Raw genomic sequence first — 20,448 nt, forward strand, 5'->3', positions numbered from 1 at the left:
AATGTCTGAATTACTGGCATTAGTTACTTTTGCTAGTTTAACTTGATCAGTTAGCCCAGAAATCTTAGCAGGTAATGTGCCTGGCTAGCAACTTAGCATTTGTTGATTACTTAGCTGCTGATGATAAAACATTAAGCCCAGTGCTAATTCATACACCTGAACTAACAACAAAACCCTCTGAGAACCGTGAACAGCTAAAGCTTCCTTCTAACTGTGCATACAGTTAAAAGATGGCTGCTATGAGTATCCTGCATAAGACAAATCAGTTATGCATTTGGGTCCACTCAGAGGGACCTGACTGATCAATAGCCTATGATGCAACATTTCTATCCTGATGGGAGTGGTCTTTTTTAAGATGACTCCACCCCCATCCATAGGCTATGAGGCCTCACTGAATGGTTTGATGATCCTGAAAATAATGTAGGTTAATTTATACGCTATGGTGTCGCCACTTGCTGTACTATAAAGTCGCCAGTAGGAGTTCATACTACTGGTTGCCATAGTAACACATATCAGTGGGTGATGCAACTGGTATTCTACTTTTGACAACAAACCAGTTTTCTTGCTGCTAAAATAAAACATTCTGCAGGGAGAGTGTTTGTTTATAAATTTGTATAAATTCATCAGTGTATATATGCATCATATCCTACTGTCTGGGTCCACGAAACATTTCAGACTCGCAGGCAGCATGGCGGATCACAAGCGCTCTACTGTCTTCGCTCTAATTGGTAGACGCTGCACCAAGTTGCTCCAAATTTACATAAAGTTAAACTTTTCCCAACTTTGTTGCGTCACTGGACACGCCCACATCTAGTCACCAATAGTCGGTCTTGCTCATGTCGCCGGAAGTCGCCAGCTTTGTTGCTGCGAGTCAGTGTATGTGTGAACGTACCTCCGAGGATCAATGAAACTGTTCTGGTAGCTCATGATGGCCAAATATTTACTAAGACCCCATGTTGTTGTTTATTCCCCTACTTTCTCACTCCCTTTTGCAGTAGTTGTTGTGATGTCATAAATTTTATTCAAATGATAGCACATGTACAATCCTACCACAGCATTGTGAACTAACAACAAGTATTAACTCAATGAACCTAGAACTAGTTCTGTAGTATACTGCTCTCTGGAAATCAGAACACACTTACTTTGCACATTCTTTTGGATATTAGCGTAGTCATATCATATCAAGCAAAACTATTCTTGGTAGAAGACTCAAACATTGAACAAAGGTCAAACAATTTTAAAATGTTCTGTGTAAAGGCGTCATTGCCTATAAATAATTTTTTTAATGAATTACATATATATATCAACATTAATTAAAGTACTCATCTGTAGCAGCCATTTACTTTTCTGCAGACACACTATTTACACTACACAGGTCAAGTTTCAAAGGTTTCCTCTTCGCTTAGAGCGCTTTTCTGTGTTATATGCAGCATGACAAATATTGATGAGGCTCAGAGGGCTGGAGCTTGCTGACTGATCATTTGCCTAGGAGTGTGTGCGTGTGTGCGTGTGTGTGTGTGTGTGAAACATTGGCCATTTTGCCTTTTGCAGGACGGATTTCTGTTCTGATCGGCCACCATGAAGCTCCCAGCGCTGCTTCTGCTGGCTGCCCTGCTCTTCTCACAAAGCTCGGCGTTCGAGTTCATTATTGATGGAGAGTGGGAAGATGAGTTGGTAAGTGAGCCAGAGGGTTTTTGTGAATTGACAGTGGGCTCAGTTCATATAACAGACGCTTACATTTTTTGTGTTTTCCTTGTTTCTCTAGTCAGATCACGATGATCATCTTAAAGAAAGTCCCAGATACAGAGTAAGGTGTTTGTTTTTTTGTTTTGTTTTTTGGTTCATTTATAATTTATAATTACTGTATGAGTAGAGAATATAAGAAACAGTCTGTATAGTAACATGAGTGAATGTAGACATATAATACTTAATAAAATGAATGCTCAACAAATAATATTACTATAACATTTGGAAGAAAATGAATGGTCTACATTTCTAAAGAAACACTGACCTTTATTGATTGTATTACGGAGTTGCTGCATGGTCATGAATTAATATATTTAGGCCACAATATTTACAGGTCACAAAACAGTATCTCATAGCCACGACTTATGTGGCGTCAAGTTTATTATTTTGCATGAACATATATATATATATATATATATATATATATATAAGTCTATTGATGTTGATATGGGCTAAATGTATGTCTATGTCGCAATGCCATGTCTTTAAGCATCATCAAGATTGAAGAGTAATGTTATCAATCATCTCCATGCTTAAGTTCCTGTGGACACAATGGTCTAAATAAAAAATAAAAATACAAAAGTTGCCACAATTAGCATGGAATAGAAAGTTAACTCACTGCCGATTAAATCCTATCTAATCATAAAACTTCTTTTCTGGAGTAAATGATCTTGTGGCTTCAATATATTAATCCGTGGTCACGTATTCTTAACATATAATGTCTATGTCACCTCAGCACCTCCGTCCTGTATCATTATATTCCAAAAGTATTAACTGTTTGTGAAGTGTAAAATGATCCTGAATATCAGTTAATGATTTCCTTCGATTTTGATCATCAGTTAAAGTCCAAAAGTGTTTGTGCACTACAAACAAGCATTTTTACTTCATCAGTTATCATTTTAAAAAATAAATCAAATCTGTATAATTTTGTCCGATTTTACTTTCAGCACAATTGTCATTCATGATTAATTATCTTTAGCGAGATGAGCAAGACACTTTTGACTAGTATAAATCCAAAACATTGTGTTTTTCGATAATGCACAAGACATAGAAGTGCACTGATGAGTCAATATCGGTGTTAGTCGTTAGCTTAAAGGTGTTTGATTTAACTCAAATGTGTTTGATTTAAATAATACATTCTCTGAATATCAACTGAGTATTTTGTTTTTGATTACAGGTTGAATACGTTAGCCTTCACAACACTGATGGAATGCCGAACATAGCCGCTAGCAGTAGCTAAATAAGATCATTATACACCTTAACCTGCCATAATATATGCCTGTCTTTGCCTGCTTTCCTATTTGTAAAGAATATTTGATATATTTATTCCCCTCCCCCCTCTTATTTGTAGAGAAACATATTGATCAGTGAAGAAGAAGAGGACTTTGAGGTAGCCGTTGTTTTGTTGTTTGACCTCATTTCTATGAATCTCTCTGTACTAACACACTAATCAATGGCTGTGTTTGCAGAGCCCCGAGCATCACAGCGGTTATTGACTTCTGCTCTGTATATTTGTTAAGATAACATTTTGAAAAAGAACCTCTTTGTAGCTTGAATTGTATGTAATGATACTGCATGTGTAACTGTGACAACATTTGTTCTAAGAACTATTATTGGTTATGGTGATCAGTGTGATGTTTTGGTTGCACTGCTTGACTGGGATATCCCTAACAAAGTCTACATCAATCTCGTTGGATTGGATTTGATTGGCATAGTTTTGTCAGTTGTATAAACCACACTGAAGCCATTAACTCATGGAATGCCATTTTGTGCAAATGGTGATACACACACTGCAAAATGTTAGCTTAGCAAGTGAAGATATCTTGAACAAAGGGAAAGTTTGTTTCTCATAAAGGGATTGGTATATAACACATATAAGACCATTATCGCTTAGTTCTGAGACACAGCTACTAATATCAAGCTTTAAATTGTCCTAGAAATACCTACTAGAAATCTAAAATAGGCTTCAATTTAGGTCTTAAATTTGTTTTAAAACAATATAATAAAGAGAAATATTACTTAAATTTGCCTAAATATTTTTTCTTACATGCTAAGATTTAGTTTTTGCAGTGTGAGTTTATTGTGATACTGAAAAGCCTATTATCCTCATACACCCCAATGAATTATCTTAAATATTATAAATATTGAGCTATTTCATTTTTGTTGCTCCTATTTATATACTCTGTGACTCAAATTCTTGTAGGGTGTTCATGGAGATGATATCACGGTTAAGAGCTATAAGGTGGAGAGCAGGATCACGTCGCGGTTTGCTTACACCACTGTTAAAAGCTCGGTGGTGAACTCTGGACCCAATGCACAGAGTATCGGCTTCAATGTGCAGATCCCCAAACGAGCCTTTATCAACAACTTCACCATGTAAAAACACACACACACACACACACACACACACACACACACACACACACACACACATACACACATATATATATATATATATATATATATGCATGAAATAAATCCTTTATATTGTGTAGTGATGTGTGTATGTGTGTAGCTTAATAGACTCATAAAATACATTTAGAGGTATTCCTTTTCCATAATCTATATGGCTAAATAGCTCAAGGTATTCTTGATAGTTGTGTTAAATTGTGTTATCCTTTTGTGTTATAAAGGAATAAAACACGAATGCTGTTAAAGTAAAATCCTCAGCGACAGGGTGGTATGATGTGTCCTGCCCTATAACAGCACATTCCAAAGTGTGTTAGTCCTCTTATACCACAGCAACTAACAACTAGAATGTTTTTATTTATTTATTAAAGTACAACAGACCATACTTTTTGTAACATATTTTTATCCATTAATAGTTACATTTAAAGTTGTGGAAACAATCCAGGAAACAATTTAGTTGGTCTTTGTTTACGTTACAGCAGGTATATCCTGTCGTTCCCTCACTTTCTCTTGAAGTTAATAAGACTTGCAGCTTGTAACCAAGAACCCACAACATATAGTACACCAGCCTCGGTCGTTGCTGTAATGTATATGTGATCAATAAAGACTCATTTCCCATGATGGAAAAGGAAAGGTACAGCTTTACCGCTGACTATTACAACGAGCTGATACTGAATATTACGTCCATAAATGTTACATAAACATATTCTTACAGAAAACTTCACTAAATCAACAATTCAGTCATTTCTAATCCAGTTTGTTGTCATTATGCTTAGATTACGTGGAAGGTCGACTGCACGAGTCCCTGTGAATGATTTGTTACTATAGAAACACGTTAGATCATATTCTGACCAACCAGATATAAAAATTCAATCCCAATAAGACGAATGTGTTAAATACTTTTGTTCTCTTATACGGTATTTGTGGTCAGGAACGTCAACGGGATCACATTTGTCGGCTCAGTGAAGGAGAAAACGGTTGCTCGTAACCTGTACGCTCAAGCAAAAGCCCGTGGCAAAGCTGCAGGCATAGTCAGGTATTTCCCACAATGCACCAGGGTTAAAATTCTTACATATCTCACCCAGATTCTTTATTCTGCCATTGAATTACATCTCTCACAAACTTTTATATTTATATCTCCGATTAGTCTTCCTCTACTTTCCTTCCACCCTACTGTCCATCCATCAGTCTACTCATATTAATTTATCTCTTACTGTGTCTACTCAGTCATCCATCCATCCATCCATCCATCCATCCATCCCGCTGTCATCCATCCATTCATCTACAAATTCAATTAAAAAAATATCCATATGCCTAAATATAATCCATAATTCTATTCATCCATCTATCTATCCCTCTATCTCATTCATCTGTTCATTTTGCCTATTCATGCACCCATAAATCTATCCATCCTATCCTCTGTCCACTCTGCTACTCATCATTACCATACTTCTATTCCTTCCATCCATCCATCCATCCATCCATCCATCCATCTATTAATTTATCCATAAATCCATCATCCACATTTCTATTCTTCTGTATATTCTGTTAGTCATCCATCCATCCCTCTGTCATCCATCCATCCATCTATTAATTTATCCATAAATCCATCATCCACATTTCTATTCTTCTGTATATTCTGTTAGTCATCCATCCATCCCTCTGTCATCCATCCATCCATCTATTAATTTATCCATAAATCCATCATCCACATTTCTATTCCTCTGTGCATTCTGTTAGTCATCCATCCATCTATTCATTTATCCATTCGTCTGTCCATTCTGTCATCCATACATCCATCTATTAATTTATCCATAAATCCATCATCCACTTATCCATTTCTCTGTCCATTTTGTCATCCATCCATCCACAATCCTATAAATCCATCAAACCATACATCCAAATATCTATTCCTCTGTCCATTCTGTCATCCATCCATCTCTCTGTCCACAATGCCATTCACACATTTTTATTTTACATGCACCATGGATTGATTTGTCCCATCCTTCCATCATCATAATCATCATCATCATCATCATCATCATCATCATCATCATCATCATCATCATCTATCTCTCTCTCTCTCTCTCTCTCTCTCTCTCTCTCTCTCTCTCACACAGGACTAACTCTCAGGCCATGGAGACTTTTAAAACAGAGGTCCACGTCCCAGCGGGCAGCAAGGTGGACTTTGAGCTGCACTATCAGGAGATGATGCAGAGGAAACTGGGCTCCTACACACACACTCTGCACATACAGCCGGGTCGACTGGTGCCACACCTGCAGGTCACACTCACATACTCACACACACAAACAGAAACGATGCAAATACACTGTGTTGTTCTCCACAATATCAATTAAAAAAAAATTGTAAATGGTGTTTTTTCAGGTTGATGTGTATATATTTGAGCCTAAAGGCATCAAGTTTGTGGAGGCACCGAATACACTGGGCGAGCATTTTGAAGGCCTGACTAAGATTACACACACGAAAGAGAAGGCCCACGTGGTGTTCAAACCCAGCCTGCAGCAACAGCGCAAGTGTAGCAATTGTACTGACAGCGCTGTGGATGGTGTATTTACTGTCCAATACGATGTGGAGAGGGAAAGCAATGCAGGAGAACTGCTGGTAAGGACAAACTCATGTCTTTATGGGCGTTCTACCTTAAACAATGCATTACTATAGCTAAGTATTTTTTATATATTGACCTATTTATATACATGAACTTTAACTAAAAACTGACATCTCTTTTAAGTATTGCAATAAAAAAATTCTATTTATGTTACAAATGTTTGTTTTTAAGAAAACACATAAAATTTGCTGGCTCTGTCCTCCTTCTCGCAGGTGTCTGATGGACATTTTATTAATTTCTTTGCGCCGTCCGATCTCTCTCCCCTCTCCAAAAACATTGTGTTTGTGATCGATGTGAGTGGCAGCATGTGGGGCCTGAAGATGAAGCAGGTAGGATCAACTATTTATGAACTTTGATCAGGGGTTACAATATTAGAGTGCGATATTAGAGCCCCCTAGTGGTTGGAGTGCAAACTAAATTTGATAGTTAAAACAAAACTTAGGCCATCTTGTGGACAGAAAAATATAGCAGTCCAAGAAAATACATATACAGTACATTAGTTAAATAAGTACAACAGTACAATACGTTATAGGGATTGTTTTATGATGGCGCTTAGTTCATATGGACTTATATATAATATATATATAATTTAAAATAATAAATGCCCTTACTTTAATCTGTATCCCAGAAGCTGTGTAGTGATTAAAGCTTGAACTAAAGTTAAACTACCATATGAAAAACTAATACGATACTATTAAAATGTCTGATATGGGTTTATATGTGTATTTATACATATATCTAACAAAGATCGAACTTTGATACTAAGATGATTCAGTGAATCTACATGCTGTTAAAGCCACATTATCTTGTGCTACAAATGCTCTGTTTAATTGATCTCTTCCTCTGTTTAGTTGATCTTGTGTTTATTTTTTTTTTTTTTTAAATTGTTGCTATTTTCCACTTCCTTTTCGCCCTCCAAAATTTCTCACAGACGGTTGAGGCCATGAAGACTATCTTGGATAGCCTGACTATGGACGACTATTTTAGCATCATTGACTTCAATCACAATGTTCGCTGCTGGAGTGATGACCTCGTCCCAGGAACCTCTCTACAGGTGGGAGAAGCCAAGAAATACATCCAGGACATCAAACCTAATGGAGGTGAGCGAGTGAGAGTGAACGCCATCATCATCTTAGCATTATCACTGAATCTTCTTAGCTTGTCCCTCTGAGAGAGCAGAGAAATTAGTATACATTGACTCTCATACACAGATTTTATTTGTAGACATTTTGCAAAGTTATATAAGTCAATTAGTGTGTTTTCTGAAATTTCTCTATTTCACATTGACCTCAGGCACCAACATCAATGAGGCTCTGCTGAAGGCAGTACAGATGCTTGTGAAGGCACAAAATCAGGGCATGATCGAAGAGCGCTCCGTCTCTATGATCATCCTGGTGTCTGATGGAGACCCCACAGTGGGTGAGGATTCTACACACGCACTCTACTCCTATTTACACACACATTTAACAGCTTTACAAATTCCCTACCCGCCTGCAATGAATCGTCTCCATCTGTTTATACACGCCGGTGATCATTTTCCAAATGTTCGCATTTTACTCTCTTCTCTCGCTCTCTACTTGTTCCACTCCATCCATTCTAGGAGAGATAAAGCTCAGCACCATTCAGAAGAACATAAAACGTGTCATGCGTCAGGACTTCTCTCTCTTCTCTCTCGGCATCGGCTTTGATGTGGATTTCGACTTCCTGGAACGCATCGCCATGGAAAACAGGGGCTTGGCCCAGAGGATTTATGCTAATCATGATGCTTCAGAGCAGCTGAAGGTAACAAAACCCACTTTTCTTATGTTTTCTTCATCTGAGTAAGAGAACATATTATATCTTTACATCTCTGTTATCTCTGTTTTCTCAAGTTTTTACAATAACTCATTTGGCAGAATCCAATCCAAGCGTTAAGAGTTGGAGCAGTACTAGCATTCAGGAGTTCCTTTTTTTCATGTATACAATCTCGTTCATTTGGGGGAAATACTTCAGATACAAATATGTGACTGGTTCATACACTCTCAGAAAAGAAAATGCACTCAACTGTATGTTTCAGGGTAGAAACACTGAGGTAGTACCCCCAGGGATACCTGGGAAAATGACTGTGGTGTGTCTAGTCACTGATATAATGTAGATAATAATAACCTAAGAACCACCGTTATATCTTTAAGGGTACATGAAATTAAAATATATATTTAACTTGGAGAAGAAATCGTACCCTTATAGTATGCTTTACTTGACACTGATCACACATTAGACCGAGTTATTAAATGAACACATTACCACCCCGAAGTGGATTATTTTAGTAAAATACTATGATTTCGAAGTGTTTTTTAAAATGTATTAATGAACATCACATCACATCACGCATTCGAACTGTTTCTAGTTACATTTAATGTTAAGGAATAGCTGTGAAACAAGTTAGTTCCTTCTATCACGTACGTTAAAAGCTCCAATCAATAGTCATTTCGTTCCCCAGGCTTTGTTTTCTTTCTCTTGAAGTAAATAACATAAATACAGATTGTCATTGAACACTCTGTCTGTCACAAAGCACTGACACCTAAGACTCCTTCCCGAAATGTTACGTAAATATCTCTTAAAAGATAGCTTCACGATATCAATGATTATACAATTTTTGCTTTGTTAAACAACAACATATTTGTTCATCTGTTTATTATTAGCCCTGTGTATGCGCTGTTACTACAGGATTTAAACTAGAACATTAATATAAACGTATACTTTATGTTACAGCCAGAACCACTGTCACGGCCATGCGGTTAATTAATCCACTCTGATTCGAGAATTCAGCCACACTGTGATATAATCATATATTTTGTCTGTCTGTCTGTAGACGTTCTACAGCCAGGTGTCATCCCCTCTCCTGAGGAAGATTTCTGTCCATTTCCCAGAAGACTCTGTGACGGACGTCACTCAGAATCAGTTCGATAATTTCTTCAAAGGCTCGGAGCTGGTTGTTGCTGGCAAACTCAAGCCCAGTGGGTCCAACACACTGCAGAGTTTCATCACTGCCTCTGCTGTAAGCCCCTGTTCTGTCACTCATAACTATTAGTTTAGCACAAGGGACCTGTTGTAATATTTTCAAACAGGATGACATGAACTTCCATGAAACACGCCAGTGATAGTGGACGACGTATTGTATATGGTCAGAGAAACCGGGAATCTTGGTCAAGCAACATAATGTACCTGGGAATAAGATTTTTGTTGGGTCATTTATATTATTATCTGCCATTATTATTATCCTGTTTGTTTCTAAGTCAAGTCACCCCAATCTTAATCAAAACAAAATCTGCAATCTATAAACCTTTCTTCTTTTTTGAAATTGCAATGGCTAACATTTTAAGTTGTATTACTACATAGTTAATGTACAGTGTTTCCAAAATTCTTGCTTTGTATTTTCAGTAGGGGTTGTAGATGTAAAATGTACTGTTTATTGTCCTATCAAGGCCACCATCGACTTAACCATTGACACAGAGGCAGACCTCCAGGAACTTGACACACTGCTCAGCCAACATCAGCATTCATTTGCTGGCTTCGCCCGCCAGATGTGGGCCTACATCACTGTCAATCAACTGTTGGCCGAGCGGTGAGACGACAATTGTGTTAAACACTTACGTTTAATTTTTCTTATCACATAGTAAGACTTCAAATAAACTGGGCGAGACACTGCAAATATTTTTGTACTGATTTGTACAAAAATTGGAGATTAATAAAAGATTTAAGGATATGTTGTCCGGAAGCTATTATATTTGGGATACTAACTAAATTAGATACGTCTTCTGTAAGTGGTGCTGTACAGGGATTGTCAGTAAATTTGTATGTTTAGTAGAGAACAAAGAGAAAAAAATCATTTTAAATGTATTCAAAATAAAATTACAGCAAAATTGCATGTCCAACATAAAAACCATATGCAATCTGTTCAATTTCTTTAAAAAAAATAAAAAAAATCCAATGGCTTTCTTGTCTCACTGTCCTAAACATTCTTTACGCTTAATGTGAATGTTTCTGTGTGCAGCTCTGTGGCACCCACAGCAGCAAGGAAGCGGAGAATCACACAGCGGCTTCTCGCCCTGTCCCTGGAGCATCAGTTTGTAACTCCTGTCACTGCTTTACTGGTGGAGAGTGACAGAGAGAGACTGCTGGCTGACTCACCCCGGGACCCCAGACAGGGCTGCTGCTCTGGCCCTGGTAATACTCATCATAATTTATTTTATTATGATGATTAGATTTACACATACATAGTTTGTATTGTGAATTTGTGCACTCTGCTCTTTAACTCTATTTAACAATCCCCATACAAAACAGTACTTTTTTTATTTGTATGTAGAATATTTGGTGCATTAGAATATTTGGTGAGTATGCATGTAAGTTGTGCTCAGATGTACAGTGTGTGTTTCCGTAACACTTTACGATACAGTTTTGCATGAGCACATGAGACATTGGTGTCCCTTACTCTCTTTAGACCTTGACTGGCTAAATAAAGACAATACTCCAACCCTGTGCTCCTCTGAGGAGACCTAAATAGCACAAATATATATATATATATATATATATATATATATATATATATATATATATATATATAATTTATATATAATTTATTTATTTACCTAATACACCTCAACCTATTGGAATATGTTGAGGTATATTAGGTAATACATCTCCAAGAGGGAGGTAAGGCTTTGTAATTGAGAATTAATGTGAATATTATCATTAATTAATCAGTAGTTATTATAAAAACATAGCATATTTAGCTAGTAGGTCTGCAGGAGAAATGTTAGACTCAGTAATTACTGCTTAAGACTCAGTTTATTACTGCGTAGTTAATAATAAACTCCTACTAACATATTTACTGAGGTTTATAGTATTTTTATAGCATATTAATGAAGAAGTTATTCGTTCCTGCTTAGTCCCTGCATAGATACCTATTAGTTATTGAACAGTATTGTAAAGTGTTACATCTGTTTCTATATTACCTGTTGCTGTGGAGTTTCATGGTTTGATGTGGGGAATAAAACTAAGTGAAATCTTAAGGTGCTTGATATAAAAGATAAGTACACAAGGAAAACTAAAATGAAAAGTCAGATTATTGTGAATTACACAATCATTTTTTTTTTCTTTTTGCAATTGTTTGATATCCATGAGAGCAGGCCATTTTTGTGAATTTTTTTTTAACAAAAACTCAAAAGGTTAAAAAATAGGGACAATATTTCACAGCCTTCTTTGCTCATATTTACCAAAGGTGCCAATATTAGTGGAGGGCACGGTATGTATTTTCAGTATATAAATATATTTTCGTTTTAAGAATAGTTTTTTGGTATATTTTTTTAATGTTGTGTATGTGCAGTATTATTTAGGATTCCCCTCACTGTTACTCTGACCCTCTCTTTCTTCCTCAGTAGGTGTTAGACAATTAGATCTGTTCAGTAGTCCTCCTACAATCCAGCCACCATGGGCAATCCCCACTGGAACACCTGGACCGGATCAAGTTAAAGGAGAAACTGCAATCACTGTCGGTATGTTTACTTAATGGTGTCTACTTGGAAAGCATGTTAAGGATTTCAGTGTTTTAAGAACAGAGATAGGGACAATACCATCTTTACACTGAAATTTGATGTCATCTTGATTGTGATTAAGTTAAGCTGGCCTCAAACTTTGTAGACATGTTTAGCAGTAGAGACACTGAAACGTTTGAGTCAAAATCTGAAGAGCTACAGAACTGCACAGTTTAGAGTTTTCCCAGCTCCAGTTAATCTGATTCAACTTGATAATTACTGATAAGTTGAGCTGGATGTAAACATTATATGGATGGTACACCAATGGTTAAGATAAACAATACAATACTATCTATTTAAGATCATAGAAAAAGTGATGATCTGGCATACCTTTCATCTTGCAGCATCACTTGTTAGTTCATGCTTTATAAACACCAAGTCAAAAGTATGTATTTTAGTCTGTATTTTAGCATTTTAGCTATAAATTGGCCTCATTTATTAATCTTTTTGGTAAAATTGTGCATAAAATAAATAAATAAATAAATAAATTCCCACAGGATTTACAGATGTTTCAGTAATGCTAATTTTCTTTGACATGCATAAAAGTCCAAACACCCATCAACTACCACGTGCATTTCCACTTTTACATACAGCTGATTTACATTTAGGGGTGATCACAAAACTCCATAAAATATGCAAAGCTCACAGAGAGATGAAAGTACAAAAAGGCGAAAGAATGTCTAGTACGAATTTCCAGTACGATGGCTCAGCCACTTCAGCCTAGACACACTAATTTTTCCTCCTGTTAAAGGGTGGCATTAAAAAAAATAAAAATCAAATGGTTAGTCTTAATTGTCTCAAAGTACAGATTTCTTTTGGATTGCTTTCTTTTAAGTCATTAATATAAAAACGGCTGAGTTTTCTTTACATGTGTGTGTGTAATTGAAATACTTAAACCTGACAGTATAAATAATGGTAGTGACTCTGGCTAATTATACCATTTGAAGTCTATCCAAAGACGGTTCAAATTTGTGAGTATTATTAGACATAAAATGATTTACCTTAAGGACTTTGCTAATAAATTTGTTGTAGTCACCTTGATAAATGTCTAATGGTATCATTTAAAATAGGAATTGGGTATTACTGAACTAACAAATGTATTTTTTTTTTATTATATTAAAAAAAACAATGTATATGTTGAATGTTGAATGTGAAAATATATATTTTACACTAATTAGGTTGTTGTAGAGCGTAACATATTTGTCTTTTATCTCTAGGTTCAGTTGATTTAGTCTACAAGTGCACTAGCCTTTAATTCAGCACTCACTACAGTCCCGTTAGGATGTGATTCCTTATTTCACCTGTGCCTATTTGTTTGCTTTACTACCCTGTAAAACAGGGTATTAGAAATCAAAATTTCTAAGCTGATAAATCAATTTCTTTAAGCCAAATACACTTAAATATAACAAAAAAAGATTTTACTCAAAATTTGTCATTTAAAATAAATTGTTGTTATATTTAAGTGTATTTGGCTTAAAGAAATTGATTTATCAACTTAAAAATTTTGAGGTAATTAATTTCTGCAAATTCTTTTGAGTTAAATGAACTATCCAGGTTTACAGTGTAATAGTACTGTAATCTGTTTGGGGCACTAATAGTACTTCATCTGTAATAATACACAAGAAACTGCAGGTGCTTGAAAGCTTTTGTCTGGCAGTGTATACAAATATTCAGATCTATAACTCGTGTTCATAAACATGCTGCTGTTTACCTACCGCAGTGGAGAACGACCCTCACTTCATTGTCCACATGCCCAAGAACAACATGGACATCTGTTTCAACATTGACTCCAAGCCGGGACACGTCCTTAACCTGGTCTCTGACCCTGGAAGAGGTAGTACTCTCAAACCTTCTCAGTCAGATGTATATGCACTCTTATAGGAAAGTCTTGTACACTTATTTGCAAGTCTTTCCTGCCCTTACTAGAATAGTTTTGGTCAAATAAATAAATCTAATTCACACAATGATCAGAGTAAGAGGGATCTCTTACCTGGTGTTGCTGATCATCCGAAACATATTTTGTTCCTGAAGTTTGCTTCTTCGGGGTTGTACTAGAGTCACGTTGTTAAGTAAAGGAATCTCTAAATCTTTTCTGTAAATTCATTCCCAAGTGAGTTTACACTTTCAGTATAAAATCTAACATAAATCAAATTCCCTCTACTTCTAAATAGGGATAGAATAAATATGGAAAATGTAATGAATGCACAACGTCTAACTGCAATTTCTGGTTCTGAATATAGAAAGAATTTGTTTTGAAGTAAATACACAATGTGGTTTCATCTGTTTTCAGTCGAGTGTGGTTTATAAGGTTTAGAAACAAATTTGTCATGCAAATTATAATGTCACATAACTTCCGTGCTGGTGAAGCAGCTAAGGATGATTGGGCAAGGAACCAACCCAGCCAATGGGGGTTGCACTCAGTGTCATACTCAAACCCGGATAAAACAGGAGGGTTGCACAGGAAGGACACCCAGCATAAAACCTGTGCCAGGTGGTTACACGCAATGCTGGTCCCAAGCCCAGATAAAATAGGAGTCAGTCACATAACTTGACATACATCAGGAAACAAGCTTTTCAGGGATGATATGACACGGTGTATAAAGTGAGCAAAATGTAAATCCTTGATTAAAGTTGCTAAGTTTAAGATAATGCTGTGGAAATGAGTGCTGGGTTTTGATCATTTTATTGCTATAGTTTAAGAGAAGACATGTTACAGATCAAATGTATCCAAAAAATATGAAAAATGTAATGTCTTGCCTTAAGGTCAAACTACATCACTTCCAGCTGTACAGTACAATGCTATACTATACTACATTGTGGGAGGCTGTGGCTCAGGTGGTAGAGTCGTCTACTCATCGTAGGTTTGGTGGTTCAATTCCTGGCCCACATGAATACCACATACCAAAATTGTTGTTTCTACCTGTAATGTCTTGCCTTAAGGTCAAGAATGCCAGGTTGCTCCTGATGTCAAGCTAGCACTCTGCAGACATTGGAGTGTGAGTGTATGTGTGAATGGGTGAATAAGAACCAGTGTAAAGCGCTTTGACCCACTAAGATTACAAAAAGCCCTATATAAGTGCAGATAAGAAAGTAATAAGAAAGTAATTCTGGTAATCCAAGATGGCCACCTCAGTGTTCAGAGGTGTTCTAAACCATGCTTGCAAGTCTGTGTGACATATATATTGTATGCTTATATTGGTATATAGTGGGATATATAATACTTACCTTATTGTTAGCTATCCTATTCTCATAGTTAAAACTGGAGAAGCAAATATCATTCACCAAAACATATTTTTGTTAAAAAAAATGTATATATCCCTTCATACAGAGATTACAATCAATGGCCAGTTGGTGAGTGGCAAGAAAATGAAAAACAAAAAACTGAACACATACTTTGGCACCATCTCTATCTACGCCAAAGGAGTGGGGTTGAAGGTTGTGGTAAGCACCAGCAGCATCGACCTGATGGAAGGCAAAAACAATCACTCTTTTTCCTGGGGAGCCACAGCTAATCTCATCCTTAAGAGGTACTAGAATGTTCAGTACAACAATCACTTCTGTAGTGATTGTAGAACAACAAAGTTCTCAAATCACTCTCTACACCGTATTTACATTACCTCATTAAGTAACACATGCATTCCGTTTACACATCAGGGTGATAATTTCCATCCAGAAGGAGGACAAGTTGACTGTGACGGTTGATGGTAAGATCTCAGTGATGGTGCTGCTGCATCGCGTCTGGAAGAAGCATCCATTTAACGTGGATTTCCTGGGATTCTACATGCCCAGCACTAACCAGTACTCACCCCAGGCCCACGGTCTGATCGGTATGTATGGAGTTTTCGAAATGTTTATTTTGTGTAGGGCAGAAAAAGAGGAAGCAGTGACGCTCGAATTCCATATGTTCCGGACCAACAGGACAGTTTTTCCAGTGTGCTTGTTTCCTAGTTAAGCACTAATAGCTAGCTGCTAAGAAAGATTGCATTAATTTGTTGGTGAATTCTGCACTCAGAGAGCAGACACGTGGCCTACTGTTTGTGTTGGTGTGCAGCAGCATGGTTCTGTGAATTCATTTCAACATTCATACATTTTAAACTCAACCGTTTCATTTTTCCAGCATTCTCCAATTTCTTTACTTCCTGTATTTTAGAGCACAATGATGAGTTGCTTGTTCTAGGGCTTGTTGCCCTGATGGAGTTGGATGATGGACATGATCAATACCCAAATTGCTTAGGACTAGAGCGTGTTCGACAAACACTTACACCGCCTTGAATTAACTGCAGCACAGTGTCAATTTTTATGCTGGAGGTCTAACTCAAAGGCTGTGAAAGACTTTGAGAGAGCCTCTGACTCAACTATGTATCAGTGCTTGAGTGTTTCTCACTTTCAGTAAAAAGCACTAGCAACACCTTGGGTAATTCTGATCCTCAGTAGCGGACTGCGTTGATAGATAGCATGATTCTTATCCTCAATAGAAACAGTATCTGCATTCAGTTGATTCTCAAATAATAATAAATCACGTGTTATTCTTAAATAGTGGATGCAAATAAGGACTTGAGTTAAATTAAAACCATCATACTCAAGAACAAGCAATAGCAATGCTTTGACTGGTCATCATTCTTCATAGAAGAAGGTATTAACTTGTTCTAAGCACTTTCCAAGAAATGCATTGTTTGGAGAATGCATGAGAACATGCTAATAACCCTTGTACCAACGTTAATATATGATCTCCACTAGTTCTACAAGGAAAGCAGGAAAGATTCACAAAAATATTCTGCTCTCATGGATATGAAACAATTGCAAAACACAACACAGGTTGATACAAAACAAAAAACTTTATTAAATATAGGTGTGCAACAATTATTGGCACCCTTTTATTCAATACTTTGTGCTACCTCCCTTTGCCAAGATAACAGCTCTGAGTCTTCTCCTATAATGTCTGATGAGGTTGGAGAATACATGGCAAGGGATCTGAGACCATTCCTCCATACAGAATCTCTCCAGATCCTTTAAATTTCGAGGTCCACGCTGATGGACTCTTCTCTTCAGTTCACCCCACAGGCTTTCTATGGGTTTCAAGTCAGGGGATTGGGAAGGACATGGCAGGAGCTTGATTTTGTGGTCAGTAAACTATTTTTGTGTTGATGTTGATGTATGTTTTGGATCATTGTCCTGCTGGAAGATCTAACCATGGCCCATTTTAAGCTTTCTGGCAGAGGCAGTCAGGTTTTCATTTAATATCGTGTCATATTTGAGTCTATCATGTGCCATGTATCCTAACAAAATGTCCAGGTCTTCTGGCAGAAAAAAAGCCACAAAACATTAAACATATGGCTACCTCTCTGTGTGCCAAAACTCTGATGTTTATTACCAAAAAGCTCTATTTTGCTTTCATCTGAAACAGACCATAGAACCAGATGCTATTTGAAGTTCCAGTAGTGTCTGGCAAACTGAAGATACTGGAGTTTGTTTTTGGATGATGAGGCTTTTTTCTTGAAACCCTTCCAAACAACTTGTGGTGATGTAGGTGACTTTGGATTGTAGTTTTGGAGACTTTCTGACCCCAAGATGCAACTAACTTCTGCAATTCTCCAGCTGTAATCCTTGGAGATTTTTTTGGCCACTCGAACCATGCTCTTCACTGTGCGTTGTGACAAAATATATATATATATATATATTCTCCTTAATTATTGCCCTGATGGTGGAAATGGGCATTTCAATGCTTGTGCTATTTTCTTATAGCCACTTCCCAAGCTCAACAACCTTTTGCTGCACATCACAGCTATATTCCTTGGTCTTACCTATTGTTATGAATAACTCAGGGAATTTAGCCTATGTGTTACCTCATATTTATTTTTTGATTTATTTATATGATAAACCTGTGTTGTGTTTGCAATTGTTTGATATCCTGGAGAGTAGAGTATTTCTGAATTTCTTAAACAAAAGATCGAAAGGTTAAACTATAAAGACAATTTTTCACAGACTTCTTTGCTCATATTTACCAAGGGTGTCAATATTAGTGGAGGGCACTGTATATGTTAGAAGTGTCCCACCATAAGAAAGTAACAACCGATGCTCCAACCACTAAGTATTGTCTGAGGCCATGGCATAACAACATATAATGCATTGCCTTAAATGAGGCTTGTGAATAAATGAATGAACAAATAAACAAAGCGAGTAATATTCTTTAAAATGAGATTTTTGATATTACAATTATTACGTGGACTACTGTGAATGTTTGCAGACTACAGTTTTCTACTACTAAGTTGTCTTTCATAAGCCAATATTTGACTTTCTGTAAAACAGGGCAGTTTTCAAACGAGCCAAGCATTAAGGTGTATGACCTGCATGAAGGAACAGAGCCAGAGAAGAAACAGGCCACCATGGAAGTTAAGGGCAACAAGCTCAGAGTCACCAGGTAGTACACACTACACACCACTACGGATGTAATATAATGCCACTATCTGTATCTGTTTAGTACTCCAAATCTTTGTATCTGTATCTTTAAATCTGAAGTGGACATGGCTTAAAACAGAAAGGGTAGTGGTGGTGTTATTTATTTATTTTTTAAAAATTAATACGAATCCTACCCCTTTGCCTCTGGAAAAATCCAGAGGTAGAAACACCAGCACCGTTTGTGAGTTCTGGTTCTGACCGTACCACTACCACTCAAGTTCTTACCTAGTCTCAACTAGAGATGTGTGTTTTTTTTGTTTTGTTCGTTTGTTTTTTTAAATCCCTCTCACAGTTATTTTTTGGTTAAAACCGCTCTGTGACATTTTCTAATGAATTCAGTTGATTCTATTTCACAAAATATAAAACAACCTAGTAGCATAACGTGAGCCACCATGACCCTGACCGGCTTTCTGCTAGCTAGGATAACTAATTTAGCTAATCTTACAATCCACCAGAAAAATTTCCATAGCGATAGGCATTGCTCTCACTAAATATCCGGATTTACGATAGAAGTGTCCTGATATATGAAAGCAGTGAACACCTTGTAGCCAAACTACTGTCTGAGCTGTACCAATTAGAATGGAGAATTAAATATAGTTGTGGTAGAATTAACTTGAACAAATTTGTACCATTTATAAACACCATGTAACCTTAAGTAAGTTAACATGTTATTTGAACTGCACTAACATTTCTTCATGTAGCGAGGTGGAAAATAATGTCATTATTTAAATTAATTCATTCATAGAATAAGTTCTTAAATAGTTGTTTGGGAAAAATTACAGTCATAAGGAGTTTAATGCTGTAATAATATTGTGAGGTGTGTACAGGAAAAAAAAGGGATGTAAAGGTGTACGTTTATGTTTATGTGTTAATGGACCAATCAGGAGGGAGTTACAGGTTACATTTTTTTAGAAAAAAAAATCTAAAACAAAAAAACAAAAAACAAAAACCCTAAACATCAGTTCATTTAATTGTAAGTTCATTTGAACTAATGCATTAAGGGAACCTTAAATGTTCAGCATTAGGTCTGTATACATTACGCAACATTTCCCCAGTGCAATACAACTGATGCCATGCCCTTCTAAATGCACCCTTCTCATGTGTGTGTTAAACAGGGGCAAGCAAAAGGACTACCGGTGGGATAAGAAGCAAGGTTCCGACGTGTATTGCTGGTTCATCCATAACAGCGGGAAAGGCTTCATTGATGGCCATTATACCAGCTATATTGTCCCCACCCTGGACAGCTTCCTCCCGCCTGTCTGATTGTGTGCAAGTGTGTTTGTGAACAGGGTCACTAGGAGTCAGATATTTTAAAACAAGAGAAGGGGAAATTCTGTAAGAAAGTGTATTTTTTAAATTGCCTTATACAAGAGAACTGTATAGAAGAAACACATGGAAAAATTGGCAGCAACGACAGGTGGTGCTTTACATACATCAAATTAACAAGATAATTTAACATTGTTCAGTGTACACTGTTCATGCAATCTAGTCTTCCTCTGTTTAAATGTCAATGTGAATCAATTCAGATACATTCTGTCCTTACAATCAATTCAACTCTTTAATTACAGACAATCCTGATATTACCTATTAAAAATCAAAGACAATTAAAACTTGCTGATTAAGGCTGTTTTTTTCCC

At 36.7% G+C, this 20,448-nt stretch overlaps 1 protein-coding gene across 2 annotated transcripts; it reads left to right on the forward strand.

Annotated features, from left to right (window-relative positions):
• The first annotated feature begins 1,448 nt into the window (after positions 1-1,448).
• On the forward strand, positions 1,449-20,421 carry itih2 (inter-alpha-trypsin inhibitor heavy chain 2). 2 transcript variants are annotated; one of them, XM_017494238.3, is made up of 20 exons: positions 1,449-1,674; positions 1,766-1,807; positions 3,098-3,136; positions 3,950-4,122; positions 5,087-5,191; positions 6,276-6,438; positions 6,542-6,778; positions 6,995-7,111; positions 7,714-7,882; positions 8,076-8,201; positions 8,383-8,564; positions 9,634-9,819; positions 10,247-10,386; positions 10,816-10,988; positions 12,200-12,316; positions 14,076-14,189; positions 15,684-15,882; positions 16,010-16,182; positions 18,662-18,773; positions 19,927-20,421. In XM_017494238.3, the coding sequence occupies exons 1-20, from the start codon at positions 1,579-1,581 to the stop codon at positions 20,072-20,074; spliced, it is 2,811 nt and encodes a 936-aa protein (XP_017349727.1). In that variant the 5' UTR covers positions 1,449-1,578; the 3' UTR covers positions 20,075-20,421. The 2 variants fall into 2 exon arrangements, with proteins under 2 accessions (XP_017349727.1, XP_017349728.1); XM_017494239.3 differs by having other exon boundaries at positions 12,203-12,316.
• Positions 20,422-20,448: the final 27 nt, after the last annotated feature.

Source organism: Ictalurus punctatus, chromosome 19, assembly GCF_001660625.3.
Source record: "Ictalurus punctatus breed USDA103 chromosome 19, Coco_2.0, whole genome shotgun sequence".
In the NCBI taxonomy this organism is placed as follows: domain Eukaryota; kingdom Metazoa; phylum Chordata; class Actinopteri; order Siluriformes; family Ictaluridae; genus Ictalurus; species Ictalurus punctatus.